The sequence below is a fragment of the Chrysochloris asiatica genome, unplaced genomic scaffold (genome assembly GCF_000296735.1).
Source record: "Chrysochloris asiatica unplaced genomic scaffold, ChrAsi1.0 scaffold00023, whole genome shotgun sequence".
Lineage (NCBI taxonomy): Eukaryota > Metazoa > Chordata > Mammalia > Afrosoricida > Chrysochloridae > Chrysochloris > Chrysochloris asiatica.
This window is the reverse complement of record NW_006408541.1, coordinates 12085351-12098874: the sequence shown is the minus strand read 5'-3', so window position 1 is coordinate 12098874 and position 13524 is coordinate 12085351. Positions and strand designations below refer to the sequence as shown.

The 13524-nt window shown below is 45.9% G+C and overlaps 1 protein-coding gene across 1 annotated transcript in view; it reads left to right on the top strand.

Annotated features, from left to right (window-relative positions):
• PTPN1 (protein tyrosine phosphatase, non-receptor type 1) overlaps positions 1-13524 on the top strand; it is a 77188-nt gene that overhangs the window by 47277 nt on the left and 16387 nt on the right. The window contains exons 2-3 of the mRNA XM_006839185.1: positions 6752-6842; positions 11399-11499. Of these exons, the coding sequence (XP_006839248.1) occupies positions 6752-6842; positions 11399-11499 (192 nt within the window). The remainder of the gene's footprint in view (positions 1-6751; positions 6843-11398; positions 11500-13524) is intronic.

The following is a 13524-nucleotide window of genomic DNA, read 5'->3' as shown; positions in this document are numbered from 1 at the left end:
ACTCTGGTGGTGCAGTGGTTCTATACTCAGCTGCTAACCAAACAGTCGGCAGTTCAAACCTCCCAGTGGCTCTGTGGGAAAGATTGTTGTTGCATGCCATCGAGTCGGTTCTGACTTGGAGTCTTTATGGGAGTGGGGGAAGCGTCATCTTTATCCCAGCAAGTGGCTGGTGGGTTTGGACTACCAACCTTGTACCCCCAGCACTCCTCAAGACTAATCCTCTAACGGAGTCACCGTGAGTTAGAACTGATTTGATCGGTGACAACAGGTTTGATGGGTGTTTTAAGTTGTGTAATTAGAGCCTTTTGAAAACTGAAGTCAAGTTCAATGTTGTCTTGATTAAGCTTCCAAAAGCTTGTTTAACCTGAAGATCTTCTATCCGCAAGATTCTGTGCTTTTGTCCTGGAAGTCTCTCAATGCTGATTTCTTTGTGGATATGTGCATTGCCTGGAGACCTGGTATGGCGTGGCGGTTTAATGTGCTGGACTGCAAGGTCCATTCACACTGAGAGGTCAGCAGTTCAAGCTCACCAGCCGCTCCTTTGAAATCCTACACAGGGTCACTGTGAGTCAGAACCAACTCAATGGCTCTTAACAAAAATGTGCATTGCCTGTCTGTCCTCGTGTCTCTTCCCATGAGGACAGATAGGCATTGCACACTGTTGTTAAAGTGCTTTTCCCTGGTGCATCCCAGTAGGTTCCTTAGCACTAACTAGCCTTCCAGCTGCCGATTCTTTGATCGTGTTCAGTCTAGAGTTTATCCTGTCTATGGAGGCTTATTAAATTTCAGCAATGATCATTTTCCTTGCTAAGATTTCTCAATTACTCTTTCCCATCATGCCTCCTGCTATTCACATCTTTCTTATATGTGATTCCTTTATGACTTTACGTGCATGTATCTTTAAAGCCCTTGGCAGGCTAGGAAATAAATATGTGATATCGATTTCTTTTCTGTTGTTGGTTATCTTTTTTAATGATGTTGGTTTCTTGGCTTTGTAGGCCAAACAAGAGGGTGAGAACTCTTTTGTTTGATTTGTATCCTTTCTTGCTGAGCCTCACTGTGCCTCTGTGGCATTCTCTAAATGGAATTGACAATCGCTGGGCATTTCCAGCACAGCCTGTGCGTCCATGCATGAAATCAGCTCTCCTGCCCCCACCAGAAGTCCTTCTGGCCAACTTGAAGGGGATTTGACACCAACCCCTTCTCTCCTTGTTCCCGGATTCTTGCAGCATGCTGAGCAGTGTCTGATTCTGTTTTTTCTAAGTAGTTTTCCAAATGCACACAGTTGCTCTCTTTGCGATTTGTAACTCTTTTATCTTTTAACCTTGTCCCCAGGCCAGTGTACAAGCCAGCCCCACACTCCCTCCAACAGCTGCCAGGGATGGTTACTGCACCTCCGGCTGCCTGTTAATGCTGACCAGTTGGGTTTCTTCCTCCCTTTCTCTGTCTCTCTTCCAGCTGTCACACAAAATTCTAACGTGCAACCATTTTTAAATGGAAACCCAAACAAGTTAGTTTTTACTTAATTAGTATTGTTATTAGTTTTTTGTTTCTTTATTCATTGAGCATTGTTTACCTTTAAAGTGAACCAAGTTGTATATATGACTTCTTATATATTGGTTATATTGTTAAATACCATTGAGTCGATTCTGAGTCTTAGCGACCCAGTATAGGGTTTCCAAGGAGCAGCTGGTGAGTTTAAGCTGGCGAACTTGCAGCTCAAACTGACCTTGTGGCCCAGCACATTGTCCTGCGGTGCCACACTTAGGACTCCACATTGGTTATATGAATGTATAAAAACTATACTAAAAATGGGGTCCTTAGGTTTGGTAGTAAATTATATTGTCCTGTTAACTTCCACATGTAAAGAATACAGAATTGCTTTTGACTTCATAGGCTTTTGACATGTGACTCTGATGGTGTGTTCATTTCTTAGGATATACTTGATAGTTGAGCCATGTTATGATGAGCAGAATAGTTGCACACTCACTGATTGGCATGCCCCACTCACTTTATCCACAGCCCCCTAGTCTGTGAGTGCTGCTTGGGACATGCACCTGGAAAGGTGAACCTGGATGTGCACTGCTGAGGTGTTGCCCTCCAGTCTACTGCTGTCCACTTCAGAGCCAGTAGCTTGTATAAGGTACTAGGTCATTGCTCCAACAGTTCATTTTTAAACCATTGTTTAAAAAAACACAAAAAAGGAAGAGGGGACTTAGACGTGATAGGTGCTTAAGGAATCACAGTTCTGATGAGTAAAAGTTCCTGTTAAACCCCGGCAGGCACCAAACCACTTCTCCTTCTGCAGTCTCTGTTCAGCTGGGTTCAAGAATTCATTGCAGTGACCTCCTATACTTTATTAGGGAAGTTAACAGGATCAGGATCAGAAAATGTTCAGGGCACAGTTGTTCCTGTTAGAACAGCCTCTCCTCAGCCATGCCCACAGACACGCCTCTCTTACAAAAAGCTCTTTGAGGGCCACCCAGACCCAGGACTCCACCATAAAGTGCAACCTGAAGGCTCTCAGCTCTAGCTCCGTGGGTCAGCAAACTCCTCCCACCTCCCCTGCAATGAAGTGGCTGCCCAAAGTCAGTCAGCTTTACTTGCTCCGTGGGCTGGAAAGCCCATCAGCGGTGCTGTCTTCTGTTCGGGCTCTTGGTTCTGTCTTATGCTGTGGCTCCTCTGCCATCCCTCTAGTGTCCCTCCACTGTCACAGCTTTCTGTCCCGGGCTCCGGGAGCTTCAGTGCACAAGGATCTCAGGGTCCAAAGGATGCGTGCCCTCCACTCCTGGCTCTTCTCTGATGGGAGTGAAATCCCCCCTCCTGCTGCCCAATCTCCTTATTGGATTTCCAAGTGTTTACAATCAGCAGTCCAGTTAATAACCACTCTCACCAGTGAAGCCGATCATCCATCAGCACCTCCCCCACCTCTCTCACTCACACCTATCAGGAAAAAATCGTTAGGTGGAAGTTTGCAGAGACTGGCTGGAAGAGACGTTAAATAATTCACTACACTGCAGTTATCACAGAGTGTGTGTCTCCCCACCCCCCGGACTATTTAATATAGAGACCACTGTCAGAACCATTTTAAAACAATGCTTTTGGCTTTGAATCATGTTCTGTGTACTGTTTGGTGGAATCTTCGGAAGCTGTGTGATTCAACTGTAAATCGACTAATAAATCATAGTGAATTCCAGTAACTTCTCTTTTGTACCAAGTAACGGAGAAAATCGGGCTCATCTCTCATTGGCTTTAACAGGTCCTTTTCCAGGAATAATTCTGACCTTGTGATACAGAGATAAGGACTCGTGAGCTTTAGGGGACCTGTTGTTGGTGTGTAGGGTTTCCGAGGAGCAGCTGGTGAGTTTGAACCACTGACCTGGCACTCCAGTGCTGTATCCCACAGCGCCACACCAGGACCTGTAGAGCTCTTCTTTAATTAGGGCAACAAGGTTGTGTTCAGTGCCTGCTCTGAGCCTGGTCCTGGACCGGGACAGGACAGGACAGACAGACGTATGGACGGAGGCTGAGCATTTCCCAGCTACCTCCTCCTGGGAGGCTTTCAGCTCTCAAAGGTGTCAAGCATTTCACTGTGGAGCCCTTAGGAGCCATTCACTCAGTGGGAGACAGACGAGGAAAGGGTATTTAAGCCACAATTGCCATATTTAACTTAATATAAACATGAAAACGTTTCTGCAGCTGGACGGGCTCTTTTGCTTTTCTGTTTTCAAGAAAAAGAGAAATCTCACATTGAAAATTATTCACCTTTTCACCCAAGTTTGACTTTTTGCTAATTGGATTTGAGAGGTCTCTGAGTACATTTTCAAATGTATTCCCTCAGGACCCTCCCTCTCATTCTGTGTCACTGGAGTTTTGTCATCATCGCAAGATTCTCTCCTTCATTCAATGTGTGCGGGCGGGGGGAAGTGAAGAGCTGTACCCAGTAACGGCTGCTCTGCCATGCACACATCGTGCCTTGTTTAAAAGCACCAGCTAAGTAGATGTTTTGTTTAAATGTTAGCAAGCAAGTGTAAATCTTTCTAGCCCAGCCAAATCACAGTTTAGAAGAACTTGCTTTTTCCTCAAGAGAAGGTTTTACTGTAGAGATTGTTCTAGTTATTTTATAGGTGCCTGGACCTTAAGCACTGGTGTTTGGAGTCCTGGTTGGACACTGTGGGCTACTGCGCTGGTTCAAAACTCGGTTTGAACCACAAAGTCGTGGTTCAAGCTTACCAGCCACTCCGTGGAAACCCTATATAGGGTTCCTGTGGGTCGGAACCAACTCGATGGCACTCAACAACAGTGCCTATATGAAAGAGTACAATTTTAATGCCAGCTAGTTACTTGTAAATGTTGACCAGCTTAAGCATGCCTCTTACCAGATGTATTCTCTGAGAGCTTGCGTGTGTGACATCTGTCACATATAATGTTGTATTGCATCATTTCTGAGATCTAGGATCAGAGTTATGATTGAAAAAATAGTGAGGGACTGACTTGGAAAAGGAGAGGTATGTAAAGAATCTTCCTGTTAATTTTTTGGTTAAAAGTCTAATCGAATGTGATCCTGGGAACCGGGGGCTTGCGGGGGGGGGGGTTGGGGCATAGGATAAGCATTGGTACTGGACTGCAAACCAGAAGGCCGGCAGTTTGAGCCCATCAGACACTCCATGGGAGAAAGATGAGGCTTTCTGCTCCTGCAAATATTTAAAGCCTCGGAAACTTTATACAGCATTGCTATGAGTGTAAACCAACTGGAAGACACTTAACAACAACATTGTGATCCCACCCCCAAAATGCAGAAGTATACTTTAAATGAGTCGGTATTGATTTAAAACTTAAGCCATAGGTACACAGTGGAATTCCTAGATCTTAGCTAAGTATGTGGTTCAATAACTTTTTTTGCAAACCAACTTTGAAGTAATATAAGTATTCAGTTTAGTGAGGTTTACCTAACATCTACACCCATATAACCACCAACAAAATGAAAATACAGAACATTTTTAACACCCCCAAAAGTTCAATTGTTCTCCTGGTCCTGGTCCCAATCAGTTCAATCCCCTTTTGTGTTATGCTGTAGGATAAGCATTGGCCCACAAGGTTGGTTTGAACCATAAGGTCGGCGGTTCAAAATCACCAGCCGCTCTTTGGAAACCCTATACAGGGTCACTATGAGTCGGAACCACCACCAACAACACAATGCTCTATTTTGTTTTGCTCAGCTTTCACTTTTTTGTGTGTGGCCGAGGGAAGGTGACTTTCTGAGAGATTCCTTCTACTTTATCTTCTGACTTTTCCTTTGAGTTTGTCGTTTCCGCTCTCCCATTTTAAACTTCAAGAAACACTTTTGTTGATTTTGTATAACATCCTGTTCTTGATCCATGGATACAATATCATTTCTTATCTTGCGTGAATGGAGTACATAATATGTTATTGCTATTTTAAAGGCAGTTAGTAGTTTGTTTCCCCCCAAGGGACTTTTTATTTTCTTTTGTTTTTTAATTGCTTTTATATGAGAGGCTCTCCTCTGACATTTTATAATCCATGGTGGTCTGTACCTGGGGGTTACAAGGCAAATTGAAAGCTCTGAGCCAGGGAAGGCTCTTGTCAATACTGAACTGGCTGCTGGCTCTAAGTGGCTGAGGATTGTATTTCTGGTCTTTCCTCTTCTCTGCTTGGAGGACAAAGGTCTGGCTGCCAGCAGTGTGGGGACCTAACAGGACAGAGAGCTCAGCTCTCACTTAGGCCCCATTATTAATTTGGCATTTACACTCACCACTGTGCCAATCTGTCTCCAGTCCAGAGACCTTCAAATTTAACATTTTCCAGAAAGTACACCTCCAGATTTCTGCAGAAGTGTGAGGTGGCAGGCAGCCAACAGCATGGAGTAAGGAGGGAGGGGCCTGCTTCTGGTTCTTCCTCGCCAGCTTCCTCCAGTCCCTTGCAGGGACTCGCCTGCATTCTGAACAACCTGGTACCTCCAGTCCTGGAGGCACCTGGGGTGGACATTCAGTTGATTCTCACCTTTCCTTCCTGCTCTCCCAGCCCAGCTTCCAGCTTTCCAAATTTTGCTGCTGCTTTCTCTCTCGTTACCCCTTAGGGGTTGTCTTTAACGATAATAGGATATAAACGAAAGGTCAGAGTCTTTAACACAAGTCCCTGGTGTTTGGGGTCAGTCAGGTTAGCAGAGTCTGACTGGCCCACCATCTCTCCCAGTAGGCCTTTGGTGAGTCTGTTAACCCGGGCTTGTCCTCGTTCTGACACTTTGGGGGTATGGAAGTTGGGTCCGTTTCCTAAGAAAGCAGTAGTACAGTGTAAGGTTATAAAAGTATATTTGATTTTCTCTTAAGAACTGTTGTTTCACAAAAGCCTACCATTAGAGTTCCCAGGCCTGACACTCAAGGCTCTTCACGGTCTGGCCTACCTACCTGTGACCTACCTGTCAGCCACCCACCCTGACCAATTCGCCATCCATAGTGAAATGCCTGGCCCTCCCTTCCACCTCTCGGCTTTCTTGTGCCAAGCCCATGCCAGTTGTGTGGTGGTTCCCTTGTATTTTTTCCCTGGGCCCCTGGACATACCCCTAAATTAGCACCCTGCATTTCCCACCCCGATGGCTGTCTCTGATGTCCATTTCTGCACTAGGTCTGCACCGTGCCTGGCATGAAACTGAGGCTCATAAATGCATGGATGAATTTCTGATGCCAGAGATTTCAAAAGAAAACACTTTCTTCTTTTTTTTTTCTCTTTGTAGGATATCCGACATGAAGCCAGTGACTTCCCATGTAAAGTGGCCAAGCTTCCTAAAAACAAAAACCGAAACAGGTACAGAGATGTCAGTCCCTGTAAGTATTCACATCACCGTTACTGGTCTCTGAGCAGCCATTGCGTGCTCAGCTGCTGGGCCTTTTCAGCCACGCCCCCTTAACCCCGGGCTTTGTTGGTGAATCCATAATAGTGGAGCAGATTACTTGATGGTTTCCTATAATAAAGGAACTAGAGACTTGAGTAACAGTTCATCATTCCACTATTGTAGCAGAAGTAAGGTTTCCCTTTCTAGAAAATTCAGCTAAGTTCAAAGCACATCCCTGTGTTTAGCTTTGACTCTCTCTTTGTGATGAATCATTTTCCTGCCAGCTGAAGCAAAGTACAGCAAGCATAATATAACCTTTTGTCAATGACTCAGCACCTGTGTTATTAGCCCCTAACTGTGGCAGTCCACTATAGTGATGCCCGGCAAGAGTGTTAAGGGGCAGGAACTTTTCAGCACCTCTCCTAAAAACTGTGAGACCGCTCCATCTGGCCTCCTCTGCCTACCGAGGGATCAGCTCCCAGTCTGCTGATGTGTAGACAGTAGCTCACCAGGTGAGACTGTGTGTTACACAGGAAAAAGCGGGGTTGCATAGGATCTGGGTTTGCTCCTGAGTAAAGAGCTTGGGCTTTGTCATCTCTGTACAGAGCCCTTTTTGACTCCCCTACTCCCTCCCCCCTCCCCCCACAGGAGTTTTAGACTTTGCCAATCAGAGTGGTGGGAGCAGCCGAATCTCCCATGTAGGTGGTATTCCCTGTTGTTGTTATGTGCTGTGGAGTCAGTTCCGACTCATAGTGACCCCTGTACAAGGTTTCCGAGGCTGTAAATCTGTACGGGAGCAGAAAGCCTCATCTTTCTCCTGCGGAACAGCTGGGAGTTTTGAACTGCTGACCCTGAGGTTCGCAGCCCAATTCATAACCACTACGCTACCAGAGCTCCTGGTGTTCCCTGCTGGGCGGCAAAGCTCTTTCACAGGCCCTCCAGCAGGCACTGAGTGGGTGCTTTCCAGAGGGAGGGGTGGTCTTCAGTGTTCCCTGCAGCAGAGTGGGCAGTGCAGTGCCTGGGGGGATTGGGGGGGCGGGGCGGTTAGTTAGTAGACCTAGAATTGGGTCAGTGCAATGTGCCTCTGGGCTGCTGCCTTAGTGTGAAGCTCACTTCCACTTCTTTTATCTAGGTGGCTTTGGGGCAAATTGTTCTCTGATCTTTTAGCAAGACAACACTCATCCGTATCCCATAGAGCTATGTAAAGCCCAAATCATATCAGCCCCTTTGCCCAGGGCCTCACCATGTAATCACGTAAAAAGCACTTCAGATACCCTTGGTGTGGCTTTCAGCAAACACCGCCACACCAGAGTCACCTCTGTGTGAGCGCTAGCTGTGTATGTATGGGGCGCACTAGACAGTGACCCACGAGGGCCACGATTCGAGCCCAGCAGCCGTGCCAGCACTAGACTGTGAACCACATCACAAAACCCAGAATGCAACCTCATTGCCATCTAGTCAATTCAGGCTCATAGCAGGCTAGAGGAGAACTGCCCGATAGGGTTGCCTAGCTTTACGGAGCGGCTGGTGAGTTGGAGCCGCTGACTTTTCAGTTAGCAGCTGGGCATTTAACCAGTGCACCACCAGGGTTCCTTTCACACGTAGCTTGTTGTTGTTAAGTGCCATTGAGTCAGTTCCCACTCAGGGTTCCAACTCAGTAGAGTTTGCATGGAGTAACTGGTGGATTTGAACCACCCCTGACCTTGTGGTTAGTAGTCCAGTACTTATCCCAGAGTGCCACACCAGGACTCCTCGTACATAGCTTTGTTGTTGCTGTTAAGTGTCATCGAGTAGGTTCTGACTCATAGCCACCCTATATAGGGTTTCCAAGACTTTACATTATTGCTGGAGCAGAAAGCCTCATCTCTCTTCTGCGGTGCGGCTGCTGGGCTCGAATCGTGGACCTCGTGGGTCACCGTCTAGTGCTCCCCACGCATACACAGCTAGTGCTCAGTCAGAGTTGGCTCTGGTGTGGCGGTGTTTGCTGAAAGCCCCACCATGAGTCATGAATATCTGAAGTGCTTTTTACGTGGTTAGACCCCAACACCTTGGAACCTGGATTTAGCACGTGTAAGCCACGTCCCCTGACAGGCTTTGTTTTTAATGCTCCTTCAGTGAGTCGGCTGCGAAGTCCTACCCAGAAGCCTGTGGCCAGCAGATCTGGTCTTGAAAGAACACTCCCTGATCATATCTCCTGCAGCATCGGGAAGGAGAGCCCCTTGGTCTCCAACTTTTGCTGAACTTGCTGTCTCGAATATTTCTAAATAGTTGTACTCAGTGTTCATCCAAATGGTTGAACCAGCTTTGCAGAGAAAAAAACAGCAAGTAAAATATTCTTTTAGGGAAATTAGTCCCCACCTTTTTCAGCCCCCATCTCACACCCTCACATTTTTTTCCCCCAATAGAAGGCATACTCTGCTCTTACAGTTGTGGGGAAAATGGGGAGAGAGATTCAGGAAGAAGAGGCCCTGGTGGCCGTGATTCCCTGGGGTGATCGTGGTAATGCCAGCCAGCAGAGATTGGGCATGGGCTTGGCACCAGGCACTATGCTAGCCTTTTACATGCATCACTTCATCTTCCTACAACCTTCGCATCTTCTGTATGGCTAGTGAAAAACAAAGGCTCTCAGGACGACTTGTTTGCCCACAGTCGCCCAATGCATTTGAACCCAGTGGCATAACCTGTTCACAGTTGTTTGAGATAATCTGCACCATGGTACATTTCACTTTGACCCCAGGGTCACAATTTGTAGTAACCCTCCATGAGAAACAGTCTTCCAAAGTGAGTATTTTTGAAAACATCTCTTATTGAGTTAGTATCTGTCTTTGGAACAGAACAAATCCACAGGCACTGACCCCATTATCTTCTTTCCCACTGGCCTGGAGGCGAAAGTCCTATGTATGATTGTCACCTGAGCTCAGCACCCCTCATGCTGTGCCAGGAAAGCAGGGACCCACCTGTTCTCGCCAGCAGCACTCACAGGAAGAGGGTGTGGCCCTCTGGGAACCACTGTTAGTTTCATGACAAAGTAATGTGACCGAAAAGTAAAAAAAAAATGAGGCTGTACTTGTCTAATAACCTGGGCTGAACTTCCAAATGAGCATTTATTTCTAAGACTGTTTGTTCTAAAAATTACATTTCATATACATGCATTTTCCACATTTTGGATTCAGAGTTTAGCTTTTCCAGTTAAATTCTTTTCATTAAAAATATTTGGTCCTGGCAAGTTTTGAATTTTGAAAGATTTAGAATCTCTAGGGAGCCTGGCAGCATAGTGGTAAAGCGCTTGGCTGCTAACTGAAGCGGTTTAAACCCACCAGCTGCTCTGAAGAAGAATGACCCGGTGGTCTGCATGCGTCAAGATGACCACCTAGACCTCTACGGGACAGTTCCATTGTGTCACATGTGCTCACAACAAGTCAGAAGTTCACAACAAGACAGCACACAACAAGAAGTTCATTGTATTGAGCTTCTGAGAAACCTGTGGCAAGGAATTTCAGGTGTGACTTTCCCCATGGCTGTGCACTTCGGCCATTTCATCTGCCAACACTGACCATTGGTCAGGCTGAGGTACAATCTCAGTGTCAGTAATGCCGTGGAGACTGGGTGAAATGTTGGTGGGATGTTGTTTCCCTCTAAAGATCGAACCCAAAAGCCAAAACCAAAACCAAGGCCATTTTGACTCATAATGACCCTGTATAGGGTTTCCAAGACTGTAAATCTTTACAAGAACAGACCGCCATCTTTCTCCTGTGGAGCAGCTGGTGGGTTTAAACCACCAACCTTGCCAGTAGCAATCCCAAAGCTTATATATATCAACTATCTCGTTATCTGACATTTTGCATTTACAACAATTGTCAAAAAAACAAACAAACCAAACTATTATCTATTTTGCACCTTAAAGAAGTATGTCTGGCAATAAGGAACACCAGGGTACCAGTTGAGAATAACCCTTGCTGTTAAGATTATGTATTAACATGGCTGTGCTGTGGTTTTTAGTGATTTGGCAGTTATAATGGAGTCCTCTTCCGTTTTGTGATCTCATCCTCCATTTTTGCATAATGTCAATTTTCACACAACAGCCTGGCTGTTGGACCCTAACCACCTAACCATGTCAGTAAGTGTGAGGAGTGGGTATGTTAGGCACCTAGGAATGGCTCCCTTGGGTTCCCCCCATCTCCACCCCACCCCCAAGCCTACCTGGATCTTGGGAAAGGTACCATGTGTCCTGGAACACCTCTCCTAAGGAAGACGTTTTGTTTTAATGTAGCTTATCCCTGTTACTCGTCTTGATGGCACTATCCCTGTTACTATTTAGTTTTAAATTTTGAACACTCAAAAAAACCCTTTCTTGCCTTTATGTCTTCTATGTCGTCACTTGATCTTCTGAATATGCCGGTCATCATCACTCCTTACAGCAAAGCCTCTGCCAGTGGGACCGCCCTAATGACTGACAGATTCTTCACCCTCTCCAGCAGGGGGCACTTCTTGCTTGTCAGCTCTTTTGATTGTTTAGGATTAACCTCTGAGTTCTGGTTTGCCTTTCAGTTGACCATAGTCGGATTAAACTACATCAAGAAGACAATGACTATATCAATGCTAGTTTGATAAAAATGGAAGAAGCCCAAAGGAGCTACATTCTTACTCAGGTAAATGGATTGTTCTGATATTTAAGAATTTTCTTTTCTCCCCCTTAGTCCAGTCAACTTAAGTTGCCTGCCACTTTTTTTAGAATGTTGGGCTTTTAACAAACCAAAAAGCAACAAGAAATCTTCCTCCCAAGATTCTGTTTTGGTTATAGCATTAATCTGGGAAGTATGACGTTGCTGGGAATCAGAGCTTACGCAAACACAAGAAAATGCCACAATTGCCTGTGGTCTGTTGACAGAGGCAGCGGAGCTAGTGCCGTAAGTACTCGCCTCAGAGTGTCAAATGTTCCTGACGGGAAAGCTGACAGGGTTGGCGGAGACAGGTCCCCTTGGTCCAGACTTCTGTTTAGAAGGTCTGCATTTCCTCCTCAGCACAACTCTGCCCTCGGGCCCAGAAAAGGCCTTATCAGGTGACCTGAGCAAACGTGAACTTAGAAACATTGCTTGGAATTCTTTTTGGCTTCTGACATCTTTATAGGTGAAAAAATCCTGAAAATCATTAAATGGGCCCTCTTAGAAAACACTCAATGGCGTGCTCTTAGGTGTCTGTGAAGGAGGTAAAAGAGTTTCTGTTTTCTTATTCCGACAGTTTCTTAGTCTTATAGTATGTCTTTGAGTTATATTTGCATATTGAAATTATGGAGAAGTTAGAAACTACGAGCACTGGCTGATTTGGGGTGGGGAGCTAGACCAGGCTGTATCTGCTGTGGCCCTTCTTCACTGCCTCTTGGTCCCATCCCAGTTCCTTCCCTCCCAAACCCAGCATCAGTCCAGGCGTTTCCCTGTCAGTGTCAGCCAAACTGTCAATCTATTGAGCAAGGCCTCAGCTCCTGGTCCTCCCAGCACATCTGTGGTGTGGGATGGATAGGGGCAGGGGAAGTGGGTGTGGGGTGACAAGGACGGAGCTCACGGGTGAGAGCAAGCTGGTAGAAAGAGGTAAGAAAAAAGTGGCTTCTTGGGGAACTTCTGTTTCCAAGGAGTCAAGTTCCATACTTCCTGATTTCAACCATCTGCCTTTGGTGTGGGGTCATGATACCCAGAGCAGAGATGGGTAGGTCTAGGGTGCTATAGAGCCTATTCTGAAAACTTCTCACCCTGAGCTTCCTACCCTCATGCTCTAACAGTTACTTGGGACAGCTGAAGTTCTGTCTGTTTTATAAAATAGTACAGCGGATGTATCTAGCTGTTTACCTAGTCTTTCTTTGACTTGAGATTTACAAAAGGGATTGATGCAGTCTGACCCCAAGTTAGCATCCTCAACTACCGGTATGATGTTTTCCAAGTCACCAAAACAAGAAACTACTTTCCATTTTTTTAATGTTGTACTTATACAAAAGATATATGTAGTATATATTCTCATTTTTAAAAAATCAGAAGCCTAGCGAATACTGTCAAAGCTGAAGTCAGCTAAGTTTGGTGTAGTTCCTTTCAGATCTCAGGTGATTCTGATCCTCAGACTCAGAATTCTAAACCGGGCAATGTTGGGGGCACAGGCTAGGAAAGCAGAGTTAATGTGACAACTGTGTGGGACCCGCCAGTGGGTCATTTGTCCAGGACGGAGGACTGGGTCATTCCTGAGAGGATGACAGGCCCAAGTGGCCAGCCAGGAGACCACCTCTTTCCTGCTGTGGTCATGTTAGTTGTAAGAAAAAGGGTACATGGGTAATCTGCTCTTGTCTGTGTAGAGTGCTGGCCTGTGTGGTTCAGGCAGTAAGTCTGAGATGTGTTCAGAGAAGGAAATGAGTGGGCACAAAGGGCTGGTATGGACAAGGAACGTGGTGTGAAACCTCAGGAGGAAAGCATTTAAGAAAGGAACCTTGGCGTTGTTGACCGTCCAAACCATAGGCTCTGAGGATCAGACTCTAGCTACCTAGTAGACATAACAAACTGTCCCTCATCTGATTATTCAGTAATGCTTGTTAGTAATCTCATACTTGAGCCCTGGATATCCACAGACAAATGTAAAAACCTCCCCTAAAAGCCGAGACTGTAAATTCCAATAAGCCAAGTCCCCCCCAATCCAAA